Source organism: Tenrec ecaudatus, chromosome 4 (assembly GCF_050624435.1).
Source record: "Tenrec ecaudatus isolate mTenEca1 chromosome 4, mTenEca1.hap1, whole genome shotgun sequence".
In the NCBI taxonomy this organism is placed as follows: Eukaryota; Metazoa; Chordata; class Mammalia; order Afrosoricida; family Tenrecidae; genus Tenrec; species Tenrec ecaudatus.
In genome coordinates, this window is record NC_134533.1 from 156,884,130 (window position 1) to 156,907,677 (window position 23,548).

The 23,548-nt window shown below is 47.0% G+C and overlaps 1 protein-coding gene across 1 annotated transcript in view; it reads left to right on the forward strand.

Annotated features, from left to right (window-relative positions):
- Positions 1-6,064: 6,064 nt before the first annotated feature.
- The window catches only part of GFM1 (G elongation factor mitochondrial 1), a 51,187-nt gene continuing 33,703 nt past the window's right edge, over positions 6,065-23,548 (forward strand). Inside the window, exons 1-8 of the mRNA XM_075546968.1 lie at positions 6,065-6,223; positions 7,372-7,524; positions 9,055-9,187; positions 9,579-9,783; positions 11,280-11,396; positions 14,031-14,181; positions 18,048-18,205; positions 19,239-19,323. Of these exons, the coding sequence (XP_075403083.1) occupies positions 6,134-6,223; positions 7,372-7,524; positions 9,055-9,187; positions 9,579-9,783; positions 11,280-11,396; positions 14,031-14,181; positions 18,048-18,205; positions 19,239-19,323 (1,092 nt within the window). The 5' untranslated portion in view covers positions 6,065-6,133. The remainder of the gene's footprint in view (positions 6,224-7,371; positions 7,525-9,054; positions 9,188-9,578; positions 9,784-11,279; positions 11,397-14,030; positions 14,182-18,047; positions 18,206-19,238; positions 19,324-23,548) is intronic.

Below are 23,548 nucleotides of genomic sequence, written 5' to 3' on the forward strand. Positions count from 1 at the left end.
CCACCAGCTGCTCTCCGGGAGAAAGCTGGAGCTTTCTACTCTCTAATCAGCCTGGGAAACTCCCAGGGACAATTCTACTCAGCCCTATAGGTTCCACGGTCGACTTCGGTAAGCTCTGTGGGGACAAATTCTACATGGTCCGTTTGTCCTATGGTCAAATCACTCTGTGGACCAAGTAACAGCTGCATGACTGGGGTGGGTGGCTGGGGGGAGGCAGGGAGGCGGTGCTGGGGAGCAGCTCATTCCCAGCTCGGCCTGCTCTTCCTTTCTTGGACTAGGAGGGGAGCCAGGTCAGAGCTGTGTATTTTTGAATGAGTTATTTCCAACCTTACTGGATGTTTTCAGAGGAAACTGCCCTCACCTGACCTGGCAGGAGAGGGGAAGCACAGAGTCCCCTGGGAGGCGGCTGCCGTGATTCAGGATTCAGTAATTCATGATGGCCGTGCGGGGTGGGAGATATGGTAGGTTCTGGATGGTTGTTGAAGAAAGTGCATGTGAGCTCTCCTCACAGAGGAGTGTCAGAGAGAGGTGTCCAAGTGACACTGTGAAAGATGGAGGTCGTTCATACGAAGGTGAAAGTGCAGGCGAAGAGGTTGGAGAAGGAAATCGGCAGCTCGGTTGTGGGGCTGTTCTGATGGGTCTCCAACACCCAAGTGGAATCCTCACTGAAGACGCAGTCTGACTGTGGACAGGCCACTGCAGGGGACTCACGTGGAACAAAACAGGGTTTTTAAAAACATTTTATTAGGGGCTCATACAACTCTTATCACAATCCATAAATAAACATACATCAATTGTGTAAAGCACATCAGTACATTCTTTGCCCTAATCATTTTCAAAGCATTTGCTCTCCACTTAAGCCCTTTGCATCAGGTCCTCTTTTTGCCCTCTCCCTCCCCGCTCCCCCTCCCCTCTCCCTCATGAGCCCTTGATAATTTATAGATTGTTATTTTGTCATATCTTGCCCTATCCGGAGTCTCCCTTCCCCCCACTTCTCTGCTGTCCGTCTCCCAGGTCACATGTAGATCCTTGTAATCGGTTCCCCCTTTCCAACCCACTCACCCTCTACTCTCCCAGTATCGCCCCTCACCCCCTGGTTCTGAAGGTATCATCCGCCCTGGATTCCCTGTGCCTCCAGCTCCTATCTGCACCAGTGTACATCCTCTGCTCTATCCAGACTTGCAAGGTAGAATTAGGATCATGATAGTTGGGGGGAGGAAGCATCCAGATCTGGGGGAATGCTGTATTCTTCATCGGTGCTACATCGCACCCTGACTGACCCATCTCCTCCCCTAGACCCCTCTGTGAGGGGATCTCTAGTGGCCAACTAATGGGCTTTGGGTCTCCACTCTGCACTTCCCCCTTCATTCACTATGGTAAGATTTTTTTTTTTATGATGCCTTATCCCTGATCCCTTTGGCACCTCGTGATCACACAGACTGGTGTGCTTCTTCCATGTGGGCTTTGTTGCTTCTGAGCTAGATGGCCGCTTGTTCACCTTCAAGCCTTTAAGACCCCAGACACTATCTCTTTTGATAGCCGGGCACCATCAGCTTTCTTTGCCACATTTGCTTATGCACCGTTTGTCCTCAGTGATCATATCATGGAGGTGTGCAGCCAATGATATGATTTTTTTGTTCTTTGATGCCTGATAACTAATCCCTTCAGGACCACGTGACCATATAGGCTGGTGTGTTCTTCCATGTGGGCTTTGTTGCTTCTGAGCTAGATGGCTTCTTGTTTATCTTCAAGCCTTTAAGACCCCAGATACTATCTCTTTTGATAGTCGGGCACCATCAGCTTTCTTCACCACATTTACTTGTTCACCCGTTTTGGCTTCAGCAGTTGTGTCAGGAGGGTGAGCATCATAGAATGCCTATTTAATAGAAGAAAGTATTCATGTGTTGGGGGAGTGCTTGAGTAGAGGTCCAAGGTCCTTCTGCCACCTTAATACTAAACCTAAAACTATAGACACATAAATCTCTTTCCCCATCCATATATATATATATATATATATATATATATATATATATATATATATTTGCATGTACATGTCTTTGTTTAGACCTCTATAAATGCCCTTTGTCTCCTAGCCCTTTTCTCTATTTCCCTTGACTTTCCTCCTGCCCCACTATCATGCTCCGTCCCCACCTGGATTACAGCTATACCTCTTCTTTACGTCACCTTACCCTTGATTATTCCCTACCAGGAATGATCCCCCATCACCACCAATTTGGGTCCCATGTTGTTCCCTTGTCCCTGGGTTTGTTAACACCACTTCCTCCCCCACCCCCACCTCCTCCTATCCCAACCCCCCCCCCTCCAGCCTGTCTTATTTAGACAGACCTGTGGAGACACTAACATGCACGAAAACAAGACAGAGGAAAACAAAGCAACAGTATACAACCAGACAACAAACCACTGACAAAGAACAAAACAAAACACATCAAGAAAGAAAAGCTTGTAGTTAGTTCAAGGATCGTTTGTTGGCCTTTAGGAGTGTTTTCTAGTCCAGTCTATTGGGGCACCATGCCCTGGCCCCAAGTCCACCTTCCACATTCCCTGGGGACCTTGCCACTCCATTCCCTTGCTGTTCCACTGCACTCCCCCAGTGCTTTGCCTCGGTGTGGTGGGATCAGGTCAGGTGCAATTCCCACACTGTGTCTCCGGTGCTGTCCCCTGTAGCGCCATTGGTCACTGAGGGGCATCATGTCTCATAGTAGGGCCAGCCATGTTGTTCTCTCTGTGGACTGGCTGCTCTACTCAGGAACATCATCCTCACGGCCTGGTGGGCCAGGCTGTGCTCCACTGTCTCCGCCTCCCCCTTCATCTGCTCCCGTGTGCTCTGATCAGATATGTCCCTCTCCCGGAGCTGCAGAATCAATGTTGTCCTTTGAAACAAATTCTTCTTGGGGGAGGGACAGGAATCCACTTAATTTTTGGTGCTAGGGCCAGCCTCCCAGACCTCTCCACTGGTTCCCTACTCCACACCGGAATGTTGCATTCACACCTTGCGGTACTGGGTTGAAGTCTGATCCCTCTTTCCCTGTGGAGATATAAACAATATCCTCCCCTTGGGTGGGTTAGTGCCCCATGCCCCCACTCCCCTTTTCTTCCTCATATTCATCCTTTTATTTTCCTTTCCCCTCCCCTCCCCAGTTGTCTACCATGTGCATCCCCGGTTTTTATCTGGTCTCTTCCATACTACACCGTCTTCACCCCTAAAATGTTTGTATACAGTAGCTTTTTTCCCTATGCCACTTTTGCTTTTTAAAAAATTTTATTATTATTTTTAATTCTTACCTCAGTGGGCTCATGTTGTACTTGTCCTTTTGTGCCTGACTTACTTCGCTTAGCATGATTTCCTCCAGTTCTTCCCATGCTGCTATGTGCCTCATACGTTCATCACTGCTTTTTAGTGATGCGTAGTACTCCATTGTATGTATATACCACAGTTTTTTAATCCAATTGTCAGTTGATGGAAATTTGGGTTGCTTCCAGCTCCTTGCAATTGTGAACTGTGCCGCAATGAACATTGGAGCACAGATGTCTGGCCTTGGTTTGTTTCTTGCCTCTTCTGGGTATATGCCCAGTAGGGGGGTTGCTGGGTCATATGGTAACTTTATTTCCATCTGTTTTAGGTATCGCCAGATCGATTTCCATAGTGACTATACATACTTACAGGCCCACCAGCAGTAGATGAGAGTTCCTGTCTCCCCACAACCCCTCCAACACTTGTTGCTTTCTGATTTTTTGAATTGGGCTACCTTTGAGGGTGTCAGGTGATACCTCATTGTTGTTTTAATTTGCATTTCTCTTATGGCTAAAGATCAGGAACATTTTCTCATATGTTTGTTGGCTATTCGGATTTCTGCCCCTGTGAAACTTCTGTTCAAGTCCTTTGCCCACCTCTCAAGTGGGCTTTTGAAAGGAGAGAAAACACAATCGACACCTCTTTAACTCCTGATTTTCTGTATATTCTCATTCATGCTCTATCCTACAGATACGTTTTTTCCCCCTTCTTATTTGTAATAGTATAAAAAATGAAATTTGGTATTTTGTTAGAATCAGTTTTTTTCCTGGCATAAGAACTGATTGTTGTTAATTTGGGGCTAGGATTTAATATGAGCCTGTGCTAGACAGGGTTCTCTAGAGAAACAAAACTAGGACACTTATGATTTATATATATAGATATACACAGCACAAAGGAATATAACAGCTAATTATCCCACACAGCAGTATAGAGGGCTCAGTTCAAGTCACTTCCATGGAACAGTTAATATACTGGAAGTCCTTCAACTCAAGAGGGCTGCTGGATCCAAGGTCAAGGAAGCAGAGAGCTGAGTCTTCCTTAAGCAAGGCAGGCAGTCTGGTGATAGGGAGCAAACAGCAGATCGGGTTACCAGCAGTCAGCCAGACAACAGGATCCAACAGTCCCAAGCTCAAGCAGTGTATACACCAGCAGTGTGGCGAAGCAGTTCTTAAAGGAACCTCAAGTTCTAGTAACACATCCAAGGGTTGCGTGTCCCACAGTAGTGTAGCTCACAAATTGAGGCAGAGAACTAGCAGCCACATGCTGGTGTGATCACCAGAGAACAAGAGAGAGAAAGGGCTTACCAAGTCATTTACCTCTTTGCCCTCCAACCAAACTGCGACTTTATTAACCCCACATGTTCTTATTGGCCAGGTTGGCACAATAAAACTATCATAGAGCCCCAAACCCATTCATGGATCTATGCCTTTATTTTTTAATTAATGTGCTGTAACTTGGGAGCCAAATACATACTAGCATATATATCACTCTTTAGTTCAGTCCTGTCAAACATAACTGCCCCAACTTAAGAACAATCAGGTCTTACATCAGGGCCCTGCTTGATATTCACCTTCATGAAATGATCACTGAATATAAGGGTGCTACAGCAAAGTGTGGTGAAGAAAGCAGATGACCCAGCTATCAATCAAATAGCATCTGGGGTCTAAAAGACTTGTATTCAAACAAGCAGTCATCTGAGTGAGGAGTCAACTAAGTCCACCTAGAAGAAGCACACCAGCTTGTGTGATCCAAAGATGACAACTACAAAATTTAAATACGGTGAAGAGAAAAGTATCAGAGAAAAAATTATGAACACCCAGTGTGCGGAGAGCTGTGGGGGCTGGTGAGAGCCCAAAGCCCATCGTAGAGGATCCGATCAGCCTGAGTCAGATGACCTCCAGCCACAGGGAAGGGTCTCAAACAGCCTTACTTTCAGGCAGAGACCATTGTAATCTTGTTTATGATGCATCAAACATGACACCCCAAACATGCGACCTGAATTTGTTCTGGGCGCAAGCATGTCTTACTGGTTCCATGACAGAAATTATTTCCCTGGCTTTTTGAATATTGCTGGGCTTTTCCTTCTTATACATTATTAGTATTTTTGTCTGAACACTTACTGTGATTTTGTTTTTCAATGTTCCCAGTAGAGGCTCTCAGCTGTGAAGCCCAATAGTAGATGCATGATGGATACAAGGGGATTTAGGGAAGAGGGGCGGGTGGGGGGAGATAGGGAGGGAAAGGGGATTCCGCAGTGACAAATTAAGACAGGAAGGACCGTGATTACATAAATCATCTTAAAGGCGATTTAACTCTGGGAGAGGGGAGATGCTCTAAAATTGATGTGGGGGGTGACTGTATAATTCTCCTTGATACGATTGCATGCTTGCACTACTGAATTGTATGATGTGTAAATCACTTGCCGAGAAAACCGTTGAAGAAAAGACAAACAAAAACCATTTTCTCACATTTACACATAGGCGAAACAACCGTGTTGAAAGGCTGAATCTTTATAGAGCAGTAGCACCGAAAAATAAAAAGAAGACCAAGATGAAGCTGGAAAGAAACCTTCCGAACTTCTGGGAGCCAGCTTTTGAGCAGGGCGCCTGCACCTTCTCTTCCGCGTCGGCAGAGGGCGCGCGGGCCGCGGAGGGGCCGCTCCGGGCCGCGCGCGGACGCTCTCCCCGCCCCGCGGACGCTCTCCCCGCCCCGCGCCGGAAGTGGCTGCGGCGTGACTTGGAGCGCTTCCCTTCCCGCTGCGGAGCCGGCTGCTGCTCGGGCCCAGCGCCCCGGGATCTGCACGTCCGCGCCGCGCTCGCCATGAGGCTGCTGCGAGCCGTCGCCGCCGCGGCGCCGGGGCGCGGGCCGCTGCCCTGGGTCCCCGCCGCGTGGCGCTGGCGGGGGAAGCAGGTACTCGGGCGGCGGGGCCCCGGCGTCAGCGCTCTTCCCCGCGTCCACGCTTGCCCCGGCCTCTGGGGCGCGTTTCCCCAGCTCGGCCCCTGCGACCGTAGTGACAGCCCGCGACCCCCCGGCCCGCGCCGCCGCTCGGGGTCGGGGGCAGCTCTCCGCCCTGCGAGGGCGGGTGGAGCGCGCTTCGCGGTTAAGCAGTGTGTCCTAAGGGGAAGTGAGTCCAGTGAAGGTCAGACGGCTGACAGTGTGCCCGGGGCTCGAACCCAGGACTTTGGACTCATTTGCCAAGTGCTCTTTTCTGGATTTTTTCCTTTTTCTTTTTTTGCGAGGGAGAGGCAGAGTGGAGCACGGTTAGGCAGGAGTTGAACTTTTCCGAAACTCTCTTGTAAAAGTCGTTTGCGTTGCCCCCCCCCCCCCCCCCCGGCATTCTCCCCGGGTTTGAGCAACTGAGCACACAAATGAGTTTGGTATTTTACACACAAGCCCTTCGCCGTTCTTCATCCCAGAAGTAGACGCGGTGCATTTTGGATTTGAATTGCTTAGATTATGTCCTGATTCCAAAATTCATTGAGATTTAAGTTCACACCAATTCAGACAGGCTGCTCTGTTTGGGGAGACGTAGAAGTTCGCGTCAGGTAAGTGCTCATTCCTTGTGAGATTTTGATTTTGGATCTGAAAATCGCCAGATCCCTTTCAGCATTTACATTTAGGATCACCAGTCAGTATCTGCATTAACCATCAGTGTCCACATTCCTAAGTAAAGAATCCGCAGAGATCTTTATATTAGGAAACACACATTTCCTGGGGGAAGGAGGAGCACTCTTGGCAAAAGTGTACATGATTCTTGGGAAGCAGGTGTTTGAATCAATCATTTTCTTTCCAGGATCCAGTGTAAAACAGATAACCAGGAAAACCCTGTGTGCGTTTGTGTGTGTGTGAGAGAGATCTATTTTGTCCTCTTTGTAGTCTCCTTTGCTGAGGGGAGTTCTGGGTTGACATGTTTTTTGCCAAAGGCCTTCTGCCCTTCCAGGTGGAGAGATCTTATTCATCCACACAAGGTTTCTTGGAGGAAAGATGGCAACCAAACTGAATTGCCCTTCGTCTTTACTCATAAAAAGTGTGTTAATTTGTGCACTCTCATTTTTCAGGCTAATTGGAGGGCCTGCCGATGGTGCTCGTCAGGAGTGGTGCCTAATGAAAAGATACGAAATATTGGAATCTCGGCTCACATTGATTCTGGGAAGACCACCCTCACGGAGCGAGTGCTGTTCTACACCGGCAGGATTGCAAAGATGCATGAGGTACACGCGGGGCTGAGCCCAGAGGACAGCTCGGTTTTAATGGTTTTGTAGCTATGGTTTCATGAACCTTACTGATGTGGAAAGTTAGAAAGAAAGAGCAACAGGGGCCCTTCACCCCGCGCCTCCTGTGCGCTCCGGGTGGAGACCATCGCAGTGGGAGTTTCTCATGAGTATATGGAGCTTGGACAGATATTTGGATATCTGCATTTTTATCTTTGCTGCAAAGATACCTGTGGATGTGGTGGAGCACACGGGAGGCAAACCCCTTAGGCTCAGCCAAACCTGAGGGAGGGAGTCACGAACCTCGGGGATCAGAACCACACTGTTGGGAGACGCCAAGGTCTGGTGGAAAACCAGTCGCAAAGACAGGGTCCATGTCCTACTTTGGTGAGTAGTAACTAGGGTCTTAAGAGCTGGTGATGAGCCATCTGAGGTGCGACTGAGTTGCTTCTAGTCTGGGAGAAAGAAGAGTGGTGAAGGTTGAAAGACATGGGCACAATTAGTGCACGGGACTGATGGACCACGCAAGCACGGTCTCTGCAACCTTCAGGCCAGAAAGAGTTAGGTGGTGCCCAGCTACCACTGCCACCTACTCTGACAGGGGTCATAGGCAGGGGTGCTGGAGAAAGTGGGAGAAAAATGTGGAACACCAAAAGAAGGCTTAACATTGGGAGGGAGGGAAGGAGAGGGAGAGGGAAGGAAAGAGAGACAGGCAGACAGGAACCCCTGAGGCTCTGTCTCTCACTCACCCGGAGGTCAGGAACTGAACCCACCCTTGTGATTAGAATAAGCAGCCCATTAAAAGCAGAGCTGCAGGCTGTGCCCAAGGTCGGAGGTTAGCATTGAGGGTGGAGCAGAAGCCGGAAACCCAGGGGGAAAGCAGGTGAGTGAGGGAGGGAGGGTGCAATGAGGGGTGCAGTGGATGAATGGGAACAGTGTGTGAGTGTGGCCTCGAAAGAAACACCTATGCTCTCCTCGGTAAACCTGCACCTAGTCTACAATAAGAAGTCTTAAAGCTATTAAGTACTCTCCATAAGCCTTTAAAATAGCATCTATGGATACTTTTTACTAGTGTGGGAAATGCTTCATTAATTTAAATGGGAAAAAAGTTTAAAGTCTGTGAACTTAATAGGTAAAAAATACATGTCAGAAAAAGTTACTTTAAAAAAATTGTCCAGTTTGACTGGTCATTATCTCCTTACTGAGTATTTAAACTCACTCTCTGGTTTACAATGTCTCTTCAGAGGACAGTCATCTTAAATCAAGTCCTTAGGAAGCAGGCTTCTTCCCCTTGGGGAGTAAGGATCCTTGGGGCACAACTGGGAAAGAGCCAGCACTGTTGTCCGGCGGGTGGGCGGGCACAGCAGTGCTGAGGGAGCTCCTGAAAGTGGCACTGGAAGAGGGCACACCCTACAGTGCAGTACGCCCAGCTGAAGAGCCGATCAGTCCGATGTCTGTGTTCTGGTTCCATTTCTGGAGAGTGGTTCCACCTTGGAGGCGGGCCGGGAGTCTGAAGCTGCGCTTGTGTAGGTGAAAGGGAAGGACGGCGTCGGCGCTGTCATGGACTCCATGGAGCTAGAGCGACAAAGAGGGATCACCATTCAGTCCGCGGCCACCTTCACCCTGTGGAAAGATGTCAACATCAACATCATCGATACTCCCGGTGAGTGGGCACAGTGGGCTCTTTTTTCCTGTGACGACCTAGCTCATTTTTCAGTCTGACGTATTCCGGTCAGACATCCTTACTCAGAAGACTGACTTGGGTCTCCTTGAGCACATTGTCAGTCTGTGGTTCCTTTGACAACAGTGATAAGTAGGAAAATTCCTACATTTGACAGCACAGCTGATCCCCAAGACGCCCATGCTGTTCTGGCAGCGATGCTTTGGGCCCTGGTCCTAGTGGTGAGTGAATGGTGTTAGTGGACTCAGGAATCTACACTCGAATTAGAAAGCGTGCGTAATGCGCAGAGATGCAGAGATTTCCCATTGTGCTTGGAATAAAGGCTTGGACTCCTGCTCTTCACGACCCTCACCCTCTTCTCTGTCTCATTTAGGTCACGTGGACTTCACGATCGAAGTTGAAAGGGCTCTGAGAGTGTTGGACGGAGCAGTGCTGGTTCTCTGTGCCGTGGGAGGTGTGCAGTGCCAGACCATGACCGTGAACCGTCAGATGAAGCGCTACAACGTCCCTTTTCTCACGTTCATTAACAAGCTGGACCGGATGGGCTCCAGCCCCACCAGGGCTCTGCAGCAAATGAGGTACTCCTCAGAAAGAGCAGGTGGCTCCTGGTGATCTGGGCGCCGATCTGACAGCCGGGGGCTGATGCATTCACTGCCATCGAGCGCTCTGCTTGGGTTTGTCCCTGATAGCATTTCTTCATGTGAATGCCTTACCCTAGTAAATGGAATGGGGAGGCCAATAGTTGATCACCCACGGTCAGCGAGTCTGACTCGTAACCACCCTATCCTCGGAGTAGAACTGCTCGTTAGGGTCTCTGAGACTCAGTTTGTTTGGGAGCACACAGTAGCAGACAGTCTAATCTTTCCCACAGAGTGGCTGATAGGCTGGTACCACTGACCCACAGCTTAGCTGCCTTTCCTGCAGCCACTGTGCTCCCAGGGTTCCTTGTTCAACTGATTTGAACTCATCAACTTTATAAAATGAGAAAAACTGAACTTAAACGGTAGGGAGGTTTTAGATGAATTCAGGAAAAAAAATATGGTTTTACACTGTTTTGCTGTGGTTAAAGAAAGTGTTGAGTAGATTCTGAAAAATGGTCTGGAGTTTATTTAGACAAATCTCTCACGAAGCAAAATAAAACAGCTTGTTGCTGTTGAGCCGATCCCAACACCCAGTAACCCTGTCGATGAGGTCTAGAGCGAAGACAGCGGCCTGACCTTGGCCGGCTCTGAGCTGACTTGACCTTCAGTGTCCCTGAGCGCTTCTCCAGGGGATCAGCCTATGATCCTTATCAGAAGGGAGTGGGTTGCACTTAGGGTGGGGTGCAATAGGGTCTGATGGCTCTTGATGGCAGACAACCCTCGGGCAACTGGCTTGGAAACCGCCCCCTTAAAATTGGCATTATTGTGGGTGACTGTGTGGGGAGAGCTAGGGGGATGTGACGGACACATCCCCAGCTGTGAAGGCCCCCCCTCATTAGAATCTGCCTCCCACACTCTGAATACACTATCTGTGTTGTTCTCAGTTTTCCACAGGTGTTGAGCATCTGCCATTAGCACCGGCTCTGTGTTTTCCTGCAAAAACGCCCTCTTCGGAGAGCTCTGTTCAGCTGGGCTGGGGGCGCCAGCTGGTCTTCGAGTCCCGTCAGCCACGCGCTGACTTGATTTTTCTCTCTCTTCTGATTTCCCTCTGGGGTATTCTGGGGGCCTGACTGGAAAGCAGATACTTCGGAGTTTCGTCTTCAAGGAGCCCTGGTGGCTCAGTGGCTAAGGGGGGGAAAGACAAGCTGCCGGCTTTTGCAGATGACAGCCTGATGGACCTCGTGGGGCAGTGTTACTCCTGCTGTCTGGTCGCGGTGCATCAGAATTGGCGGGAGGGCAGTGGGCTTGTTTGGATTGGTTGGTGTCTGAGTGAGATGGCGGCTCGCTAGGCTCCGGAGTTTGGCGCCCATCGGTCCCTGCTCCTCTGACCTGCCGATGACGCCCTCCCAGTCCTCCTATATCTACCCTCTGTCCTTTCAAAGGGGTTTGGGGAAGGGAAAAAAAGAGTTAAATGTGGATTTTCCTTTCTTCAGGTCCAAACTCAATCACAATGCGGCATTCATGCAGATACCCATTGGTTTGGAAAGCAATTTTAAAGGCGTTATAGATCTTATCGAGGAGCGAGCCATCTATTTTGATGGAGACTGTGGGTAAGCGTTAAAAAATATACTATTAGAATTTTGTATTTTAAAAATTGTCCAAGCGAAGAGATGTGAGGATTTTAAACAATAAAAGCACCTTACTAAAACATGTCTGGAAGACATATCTTTAAGATGATATTGTTAAGGGCCTTAATCTTGCTCCTCGTCTTTCTTAGTATTCACTGTACTTTTGGGTAATGTAGGCAGGCTTCAGAAAGTCGTAGGGAAATTCCATTTTTTTCCACAAATGTCTCAAAAGCCCCCATTATGAGAAGCACGGTGTGGTATAAGGAAAAGTTCACTGGAGGCTACACTGTGTTAGCTTTTTTCTACTTGTCCATTTGTTCATTCATTCTGCACACTTTTGTGGAACAGCTACTGGGTCCAAGGTACTGTGATGAAATTGGGAAGAAAATAGGGACCCTGGATCATAAATATTTATCTGCTGTGTAGGTTGGCTGTCCAGAGCAACAAAACCAGTGACAGTCATACTTGTAGAAGGAAGCGCTCCTTGTCAAGAAAGCAGCCCAGCCCGGCCCTCTCAGACCATCGGTCTGGTGCTAGTTGGAGCCCTCTTCCGACCCCCAGGCCAGTGGGTGCAGACTTCAGCGGATCCAATGTTAGGTGGATGTGGCAGGGCGCCAACAGCTTGGCAGGTGGCTCCCAGGGGCAGTGGCCCACATGGGCCCGTTACCCCAGCAAGGATGAAGGTGAAGGGCAAGAGAGGAGGAGAGTTGTCCTGGTTTTCCTCACAGAAAAGATCAGACCTTCCAGGAGGCCTCATCAGGCTGCGACCTGATTGACAGGTTTGACTCCACCCTATACTTTGACGTGGGTGCAAGCTGACATAAAACCTAACGGCCACTTCTGCCCTACGTATTCCATAGGGTGATGAAGAGAAAAGGTCAGTGTGTGAAAGCAGTTGAAAATTATGCCAGTGTAGTTGGGCCTGTAAAGACCGTTGTGTAAAGTTGAGAACGACCTCTGGGACAGCAGAGCAGCCCGTAGATGTCCCAGGCTGTGAAACTGGCTGAAGCCGACTGCCACGTCTTTTTCTCACCGAGAAGCCCAGTGCTTAACCACTGTGCTGCCAGGATGCCTGACATCCAGGCTTGGCCCGAGAAATGCACATTTCTACAGAGCTACCTGATGATGCTGAATATAGTTAGTATGGTCTATATTGTCAGCTCCTAGAGGAATGGAGAATTGAGTTCAAGACTGAAGAATCAATCTGCTCAGTAACCTCTTCCTACTGTCATGTATACTATGTGTTAAAAATTAATTGGGACTTCTGTTACTGTTTCCGAAGGCTTATCTATCTTACCTTTCATGTAACAAACCATCGTACATAAGCAAATGAGATTACTGAGATCCTGCAGTCTAGACTGCAAATTCAAGAGAAGGTGTCACATTCATTGTCAAGAAGAACATGTCAGGATCTATCTTGAAGCACACTACTTTGGGGTTAATCTCTATATACTTAAAAGGCAAGTTTATGAACAACTCTACAGAGCCTCTCCAGACCCTACCAGAGAAAACTGACTGTATATTCCCAAAGTGCACATAAAAGAATACAGCTCATGTCTTGCATTAGAATTATCTACATGTGTCTTAATTGTTTCTGATAAACTTGCTGCAAATCACAAAGGGACTTTAGCCATGCTCCGACAGAGCTGACTGCTAGGTCTGTTATATGGTAGAACCTTGAAAGTTACTTGAATTGAATGAAAGATGTAAGAAGCAAGAGGAAGGCCATTCGGCAATGAATAAAGAAGGAACAGAAAGTTAATTTAATTCTAAAATATCATTACATAGACTTTGGACTACCCTTAAATATTGTGTGTGTGTGTGTGTGTGTGTGTGTGTTCACTGGAACTCACACTTCTGAATGAAAAAGCAAGAGTCCTTAGAATGAGAAACTTAAAAACACAGCCATGTCAAAGACTACAAATATGCTTATGTTGTGTTACATTTAGAGAAGTTTCCGTCTTAAAGTATGGCTGTACCACACGCAAAAATATTAATTGGAAAAAAATTTTTTTAATTAATTGGGCTGGTAGGGTTCTTTGTTAGCAGGAACTGAATCACGGCAGATCTCTAATCCTACACTGAGTGGAGACTGGTGATCTGATTAATCGGGTTATACCTAATAGGATTTCCAAGAACTCAGGCTTTGGGTTCAGTTGCTGGCTTTGAATCCTTACTATCTCAGGTAGTAGTATTATACCCGCGAGCAGGCTATCTTACCTGTTGGGATTCGTTTCCTCATCTGAAAATGCAGGTAAGAGATGCTACCCAGATGATGTTAAGAATAAGCCAGTGTACTAAGTGGGAAGAATTTTGTATTCCATCGTTTATCGGTATTTTTTGTATAACCTTACATATAGAAAAATAGAATGTGATGTGTCCTGCAACACTAGAGATGTTTATTCCTCACTGTAGTGGAATGGTTTTATTTTGCCCATTGCTCTGTCAGGAATTTTAAAAATACGATTAGTACTGTTTACATTTTGAGGCAAATATGTCAGAGCTCTTTCTTTCTTGCTTGAACAGTATGTTGTAGCCTTCAGGCTACTGTTTTGATTGGTGCTTTGTAGGTCTAACTGACCCTACAGAAGCAACATGCAACCTTTCTTGTCTTAGTCAGAATGTGCGATATGAGGACATCCCGGCTGAATTCCGGGCAGCGGCCGCAGACCACCGGCAGGAGCTGATTGAGTGTGTCGCCAATGCGGATGAGTACCTTGGGGAGCTGTTCCTGGAGGAAAAAATGCCCGCGGTGCCTGACCTGAAGGCAAGTGCGCTCAAAATCAGCCTTGCGCCGAGAGCGAAGATGAATCAGTTAACCGGAAAGGGCATGGTGGGCTTAACTTTGGATAACTTTGCTGGAACGCTTCTTGGAGAATACTTGACGTGGCTTGTTATTTTTTTGTATTAAACAGTGAGCTGCATGATATTTTTAAATTGAAGGAAGTCAGAGTTTGCTCTAGGGAAAGTGTCCTTCCTTAACCTCTCGAGGGTACCTGTACTAAAGGGGAAGATAAATACAGGAGAGGGACAGCAATGAGGCAGGTTGAGACTAGGCTGCTGAGGTCTGCAGACTGAATGTTGGCACTTAGACGACTGCAGTATTTGGAAAGCTTCTTGACCCCCTTCTTGATTTTTGAGCTCCTTTACACAAGAAAGAGAAGGCCCTGCCTAAGAGTGGTCCGCATTGTTACTGCGCACGCGGGGTCCGAAGTAGAGGGCAGGCTGCCGTGCACTTCCCGTGGGGAAGAGCTGCCCGCAGGAGTGTGCAGCGGACCGGGTGCACTTGGTTGCAGGAGGATGAAGGGAGGTGGGGTGGGTGGGGAAGCACACTGAAATTGAGAACATTGAACTGGGATTGTAACTGATACCTTGAATTCTTTCACGTTCACAAAGGCCTTATCCCAGCTCCTGGCCGAAGAAGGAACACCATATAGGAAGGGACAGGTCTTGGTCTCCGTGGTGGGGGTGTGTCAGGAGGTGCCCAAGACTGTCCTCGGGTCTGGTGTTGCACTCGGGGCCTTGCGGGACTCGGCACACTCCTAGCTGCGTTTTTGCAGTTGAAAGACTCACGCAGTGTCCGTGAGCAGAAGGTGTGCGAGGTGACGGCTGGAGGCATCCAGCTGCCAGCTTCCCACAGCCCCTCCTGCCGGGCTCACCCAGGGCACTCTGAACTGCTTCAGTAGCACTTGTGTGTGGCAGCATGTGTGGGACTGAGGCTCATTAGACACTCACCTTCGGAGGGTTTTAGTGGGGCTGCCCAGGCAGACCCCTTCGGCTGGGCAGGTATCAGAATTCCCGACTTCCAGAAGGACTTAGGCGGTCAGTATAAAAATCACATGGTTTGCACAGTCAGTCTGGGCGCATATCGAACCATTCCGATCAGTCCAGGAAGGGCCGGCCTTACCAGCAGGCTTTTCTAAGGATAGCCGGCTCGGACCTGCAGTGCTGACGCTGCCCAGTGTACAAGGGTGAGCCGTAACTTTTCCACCGCGCCTGGGTACGTTATTAATGGGGACAGTGAAAAAGTGTGACTGAATGACAAACAAGGGGAACACGTGGGAAAAAATAAAGAAAACCTTTGTTAGGCTAGTTTAAGGATAATTTCCATTTCTCCTTTCTATGAGGGGACTTTAATGTGTTTGTGGAGAAGTAAGCTGTGCTTTTCAGTATAAGCTCCATCAGTGATTCTGGCCATTTAGTCTGTCCTTAAAGAACTGAGAGTTCTAGCAATTTAACCAACCCATGTCGATAGAGTTTTTTACATTATTAGTTGTTTTTTGTTTGTAACTTAAGATTAGGAAACAAAAAGAAGTTAGAATGAGCCAAGTCAGGACTGTACGGGAGACGCCTCGTGATTCCTCCCCCTTGGAAACGTTTGCAACATTGCCCTTTGATGAGAGGCAGGAGCGGGAACATTGTCGTGGTGCAGACGGGGGCTCAGTTAAAGCTTTCCTGGGAGTTTTTCTGCTAAAACTTTGGCTGACTTTCTCACCACACCCTCTTGATCAGCAGATGTCACTGTTCTTTGGCTCTCCAGGACGTCACAAAGCAGAATGCCTTGAACATCCGAAACCCTTGCCAGGCCCTGCCCTCTGCGTGGGCACTTTCTGTGCTGTCAGGCAAAGCCAAGGTTAAAGTGTCCCTTGTAGTTTGATGACGGGGTCTGCCACTGTGGGCTTGAGCTTCAGCAGCAGCATTTTGTCCCTTCTTACCATGAGGAGCCAGCCACCCAGAGTTCACTCTCTCCGACGCTGTGGGGCACTTGCTGCTGCCACAGTGGCTCAGACATTCTCTGCTTGAGCTCCTGGGTGTCGGTATCAGGAGCACATGCTTGTGGGGAGAGTGCCGTGAGAAAACCAACCCAATCTGTAGCTCCCCTCCCCCACAGCACCTCCCCACCCCCCCACCGGAGCCCTATTCCACTTGCTGTCTCTGGGTGCTTCGATCCTGGGTTTCATGCACCGAAAACCAGAAAAACATATAACCACATGATTCCACAGGGTTACCCCCAGTGACAAACTACATCTGAGAGAAACCTCAGTATGGAAAAAGCAACCAGGAAATGTTGAAAATGAGCTCAGGCGCAGCATGCATCAGAGGAGGGGTCAGCTGACAGGTTGTAACCATCAAGCCAGGTGTATCCTCTCCCCAGTGCACTCTGTTTGGTAGCCAGTGTCTTCCCTCCCTCTGCGTCCAGCTCGAATGTGTGTGACTCCTTTCCTTGGGCGGTTGGAGGGTTTGTGTTGACTCCGTTCTAGTCCTGGGAGGTGTTCAGGTGTCGAGCATGGGTTTCTCCTCCCTTTTCATGTGTGAGCATCGATTTTGATGGGGCTTCATCTCTAAACTTCCACGAAGCGTTAGTGACTGCAGTGTGCTAGCCGAGCTTCACCGCAAACGTGGTGTTTGCTCTCCACTTCATGCTGCGCCGATGGGGCTTTTTTCCAGCCTCCGTCTCATTCCGAGTGCCCGAGACCAGCGCCTATGCATGCCTGCTGTAACATGTTAGTGCGAGCGTGTCTTGGTGCAGAGACCTTTTCAATGCACACAGTTTTTCACAGTGTGCGTTTTCCGTGACGCGTTTGGAGGCCCCCTGTATTGACTCACCAGCCTCCTATGGCCGGATAGTGTGTGTGTGTACAGTGCGTGTTGTAAGCGCTCTCCCAGCCCCTCCCTGCACATGGGGAGGCATAGAAAGTCAAATTTGACCAGGGACTCACAGAAGCAGATTTTTAAGGTTATTTCGGAAGTGATTTTTTTTCTTCCCATCCATGTTTTCCTCTTTAGCGCTCCCAATTTTGTGTTCAGCTGTTTTCCTGCCTTACAATGATGCTTTCAGATGGTGTTCTCGAGGCTTTCTCGGGTGTCGCGAGTACTACGTGTCCTCAAGAGGTTACGTGGATGTCGGCTCTGCTAGAGCTGAGGTTCTGCTGAGCCGCCAGCGGCAGGGCCTCCTCTCCTGGCCCCAGCAGTGCTTGCTGGGGTGCTGAGCAAGGCCCAGAGATCATTCAGGGCTTGTGAGGAGGATGAGCCTTCGTTTGTGAGCAGTTTATACGACGGACGGGCTTCTTGTTTATACTGATAAGTACATTCTTTTTAAAATGAAAACAAATGCGGTTTGATAGATAATACGTTCGCAAACATTTGAAAAAGCCCCCCATCGTGTCTCCCATATCCCCACTGCTCTGGCTCCATCCTAGAGCAATTTTCCAGCTCATGGTGGTTTCTTTGTATCTTTCTAGAGATCTCTGTATTTATGTAGGGGCTTCAAAAAGTTTGTGGGGGAAATGGAATGGGAAGAGAATGGAATTTTTTCCCACAAAGTCCCCTTGCATGTTGCTTTTTGCCCTGTTTGACATAATCGGGAAAAGCCCACTGTGTGTGCTTTCGAGTTCCCTCCATGCATGTGTGCACTTTAGCTACATTCCAAGAACGCAATGGTGCCAAAGGCTGTTTCTTTTCCCGAGAAAGGAAATTGTGTGTCTGTTTTGATGTTAGATTTTGATAACGAAGCCAACATTCCAAAGACTATCAGTTCTATTATTAATTAAGTGGTTTATAATTAATTGAAGCACAAAATGTCATTTTGAAGATTGTCATTAATTTTTTGTTTTGCGTTGTTTCACTTTGTAGCGTGCAATCCGAAGAGCCACAATCCATAGGACTTTTACGCCTGTCTTTTTGGGAAGCGCCTTGAAGAACAAGGGCGTTCAGCCTCTCTTAGACGCTGTTTTAGAGTACCTTCCAGACCCATCGGAAGTCCAGAACTACGCCACACTCAATCAGGAGGAGTAAGTCTGCAGATGCTTTAGTTCAGCATTTCCAGCGGTGGGCACTGTACCCCCCTTGGGCTGCTGGAACAATCAAAACTCAAACCCACTGCCATGTGATCGGTGCCGACTCAGGACAGGGTCGGAACTGGTCCTGTGAGTTTCTGCGCCTTTTACAGGAGTCGGGAGTCTTGTCTGTCTCTCTCAGGGGGGCTGGTGGTGTCAAAATGCCGACCGTGCAGTGAGCAGCGCGTGTATCAGGACTCCTTGGAATATCCCAGGGTCTGCGGAAGGAGATTCCTCTACCTCATCCTCGATGATGAGCTGTCGTGACAAACGTTTTTAATTTTCAGGGGGGTGCTGAGTAATTTCCCCCCTTTTTGTGGAAAAGGGGGCAGTAGGCCAGATAAGCTTCAGAACCTGTGCTCTAATTAGTACTTATGTAGAATAACGGGATTTAAGAAGGATTCTTCTAGTTCTATTGTGTCTGGGTTTTTCTTTTCCAAATATAAATATCAATCACCTTTTATCTCACAGACGTAGTTGCTATAACTTGCTATTTTTTAATTTAGAAGTGTGATTTCTTTTATCTATTCACATTGGTAGCACTAGAAAATTTTCTCATTTGGAAACAACTGTTTTTAGTAGTGTCTCTTATTTATTTTTTTTAATTTTTAAAATTTTTATTTTTTTTATTAGTGTCTCTTTTAAGCTTTAAAATACAAACTTGAAACAAACAAAACTAAGTAATAAATAAATATACATGCATGCATGCACACATACAGACAAGCAAACTTATAGCTCTTTTGCTACCAGGTCATCCCCGTGGCTTTCCATCTGCTGGGAACCTGTCGCTCTGGTAGCAGCGCCGGAGAACTTCATCTCTCACTGAGTTTTCCCTGCATGAGGTCACAAATATCTGGCATGTTCTCTCAGATTTTACTCTGAGATGAAATGCATTTCTCAGAAGTTGCTTTTTGGTGAAATAAATTGGTGTAAAAGCGATCTAAAATGCTGCATGTCTTAAGTTTGTAATTCTTTTTTTTTTTTTAAGTGAATCAAAAGAGAAAACGAAGATCTTGATGAGCTCCGAAAGAGACAACTCTCACCCGTTTGTTGGCCTGGCTTTCAAACTGGAGGTAGGCTGCCTTCTAATGCCTGTAGCAGCTACCAAGAGAAACGTTTGTTTGGACACTTTCTCCTCCCCTAAGAAACGATGTGAAGGTAGGACAAAGTGGAAAGAACAGTTGAAGCATCCTAGGTGCAGCTCTCAGGTGGCAGGTGCCTGTCCTCCCAGCCCCTTCTCTGTGCAGGTCTCAAGAGTGACACTGAAAGCCATCATCCTTCCCTGCTGTCTTCATTGGACACCACGGGAGACTTGCCATGTTTTTAGAAATATTAACTGGTTTGATTGACATCAGGGTGTTCCATCAAGTAGTTATCTCCCTATTTACCTACACATGTCTTAATGATTGCACACTGGAATTGTCTACTTGCCCGTGGAGTTCTCTATGTGCTGGGTCTTAAGCCCTGTGTGTGCATGCGCTGCGGGGGTGCAGTGGGTTAGCACGGGACTGCTAGCTGAAGGCCGACTGTTAGCTAACAAGGGAAAGCTGTGCGGGGCACTTCTGTAAAGAGTGACGACCTGAGCTGCCCTGTGAGGCGCTTGTCCTCTGTCCTGTGTGACCACTATAAACGGGGACTGACCAGGTGGCAACCATATTTTCATTGCAAATATGTGAAGAGGCTTCCAAGAGTTCATGGTCAAATTTCATTATCTTTTAATTCTATTTTTTTCAAAAAAGCCTTGAAGCCCTCTTGTGTCGGTCTCTAGGTATTTTCTTCCATGTTATAGATTATCTTTTTTATTTCTTCATAAATTATTTTATGCACAGAAGTTTTTATTTTGATGATCTAATCATTGTTTTTTGTGTTTGTGATTTTAATGCCATATCTAAATTCTTTGCCAAATACAATGCTCTGAAGTTTTACCCCATAAGTTTTCTGTGAGTTTTAAGGTTTTAGCTTGTACGCTTATGTCATTGTTTTATTTTGATTGAATTTTCATTGATAGAGTGAGATAGGAATTCAGCTATGGAAATTAAGTTGTCCTTTCACAATACATTGATGAGGCTCCTCTTTCCTCTTCAAGGGGAGTTGACTGCACATGTAGCTTATTTCTGGACTCAGTACTCTTTCATTAGTTTATATGTTTGCCCCTTCACTCGTGTTTACTATTTTGATTACTGTGACTCTGTAGTGTGTTTGAAATCAGGAAATTTGAGTTTTCTGACTTTGTCCTTTTGCAGGATTTTTTTAGCTATTTGGGACTCTTAGCTGAGATGACTTTTTGATGTGGAAATATATTTGTGGTTGTTTTCTTTTAGATGTAGTGAAAAGTTGTAAAAAATAATATAGAGAATTCCTATACATCTGGCACTCAAGTTTCCTTAGTTGTTAATATGCCAATGAACCAATATTGATCATTGTTAATTAACTACTTGAATTTTCCTGGTGTTTGTGGACTTTGTTTCTGTCTCAGGCTCTCATTCTATTAGGCTCGTTTCTCCTTCGGCTCCTCTGGGCTGGGACAGTTCCTCGGGCTTCCTGGGATTTTGGTGGCCCTGACAGTCTGGAGGGGCACTGTGCAGGTGTTTCGTAAGCTCTCCTTCATGTTCTTGTGTCTGATGTTTTTCTCCGAGTTGCTGCTGAGTCACTTCTGGCTCATGGGAACCCAGTGTGTACCAGTGCTGAGCCATGCTTCATAGGTTGCTCATTGGCTGACTTTTGGAAGTAGGTCAGCAGGCCTTTCTTGCGAGGTGCTTCTGTGTAGACACAAACCTCCAACCTTTTGGTTAGCTGTGGAGTACATGAACCTTTAGCACCACCCAGGTATTCAGTCTCAAGATAGCACTGGGTTCATGCTTTTTAAGGAGAGAGCCCACAGGGGCAAAGATCATTTCACCACGGAGTATCAAGGGAACAGGCCATTAGCATCGACTTCATTCTGTTGACGCTGAGCTTGGATATCTGGCTGCGGTTTCACCACTGTGAAGTCCCTCTGTTTCTCTTCTGTCACACTGTTCTCTTTGGAACAGAGCCCCTATGTGCAACCCACACGGAGGGGGCGGAACTTCTGTGGATGCTGCGGGATGGCAGATTTATCTTTTCTTGTTTATGAATTGTTTTTCAGTGTGGGCTTAGAGATATTTGTTCATACGCGGGGTTTTAATCCAGTATTAAGTTATCCTGTTGCTCAAAGTGGCTGGGTGGGCATCAGGTGCTCTTTCCATGGGTTTCACCGTCCCTTTGACGCATTCCCATGGCTTTTCTTTTAGGGCCACTTGTTTTCCTCCTGGCACTCCAGGCTCTTTTCCTTCTTCCCTAGTCCTAGCACCAGCCGTTTCTGGAAGGACCCCTGCTCCTTTCACTTGGCACTGGGCTGCTCATCCAGTGACTGACACCCGTTCCTCAGGAGGAAGATGGGGCTTCCGTAAAGATGGACGGCCTCAGAAACCCGGGGCTCTCTGAATCAGAATGACCTTGATGGCCGTAGCTACTTTGGGGATACGGTTTATTCGAATAGTACTTGTGGTACAGAGATTCCGTGTCCGAGCACAACTGAAAGGTCAGTTAGTTAGCTCACCCCTTGAGCGGATGTAGCAGTCTGCCGTGGTAAAGCTCACAGCTTTGAGAACCCTGAGCAGCAGCTCTTCTCTGTCGATAGGTTGCTATGAATTGGAATCTACTCAGTGGCAATGGTTTCTTTTGCTGGAGACTGGTATTAGAAGCCAAGATTCGGGTGCTGAGTGTGTTTGTTAATGACTGAGGTGTTGCCTTTTTCGTGGTATTTTAAATGTGAAAAATGGGGAGATTGGAGGTGTTAGCACTGGTTATGTTCTGAGGTGGGATTATATTTTTCGTCTTTTTCCTCCTTTAAAGAAGGATTTTTAAATTAAAAATTGGCAGGAATAGTACAGTGAAATTATTTGTGCGTAAAACTCAAAATTATGCAGTTAATGATAATTTCATAGGACAAATCCCCAGAAGAGTGATTAGTTAAAGATGTGTTTTATATTGCTAGATTGCTTTCATAGTCTCAGAATTAATAGATTATTAACTCAATGAGTTTCTGTCAGCATTGGGTATTTATCATCAACTTATGAAGGAACATTTTCAATTTTCTACAAATATATTTATTTTCCGGGGTCTTAGTCGTGTTTAGTGTTTCTTCACTGCCGTCCATAGGCAGGCATGTAGACAGGAATGAACGAAGGCTTAGACACCTGCCCCTCGTTCCCACTTTGAATAGGCCATTAGTGCAGGTAGTCTAGAACAGGAGGGGATCCACTGAGCTCCCAGGGGAGAGGCACATTTTTAAATCTCATAAGTGATAAAGCAAATATTAAGCAAAAGTCAGTGTCACCAGGTCAGGGTAGATGTTGTATCAGCCCTTGCCAAGAAGACTGTAGGTGCTCAGGGCCTGAAGTCAGCAGCACTTTCTTCAGTGAGTTGTGCCTCTTGAGCCCGGAAACACATCATCACCAAGTGCACGGAGACGTAAACATGATCTCCTCAAGCTGAGAATGATGTCCTGTCTGCGCTGCTTATAAATCTGTTAAATCAGTATGTCCTCCCCCCAAGCCCCCCAACATATGTGCCTGGTCTCACTGATATGTTTTGGGGTTAGAGTGTCTCTGATGGCCAGGTGTGACATATCTGTGCTTGTCAGACTCAGTCTGTGTACAAATATACCGTATATACTCAAATATAAGCCAACCCACTTATTTATTACCTGGGGAACCAGAAAAACTGATTGACTAGAGTATAAGCCTAGGGTAGAAAATGCAGAAGCTGTTGGTGAGTTTCAATAATCAAAACAAATGAAAATAAAATTACTAAAAATTGAGACATCAGTGGGGTAATGTATTTAAATATTTATTTTAAATAAAAACATAAATAATAGGACAACAAGTCATTTAATAGCGAAGCAGCACAGTAAGGTAGAAAATAGGTTCAACAAAAACAATGATACCTTAAGAGTACTATTCCTTGAGCTCAGTCAGCAATCAAGCTAAAATGTAAAGAGTTAAAATCCTTCAAAACTGGATTCCTCATCATCATCCGTATCCCAGTGCAGAGCATCAGCTGGTGTGAGGTCATCATAGATGCTGTCCTCACTGAGATCGCCGTCATCACCATCACTGCTGTCATTTTCATACAAAGCGCAGTCTTCACTGCCATCCATAGCATTACTAATGCTACATTTCTGGAAGGCACGTCGCACCATGTCTTCTGGAATGTCTTCCCGTGCATCTCGAACCCACTTTGCTATTAACTCTATGTCAGGCTTCATGAGATTTC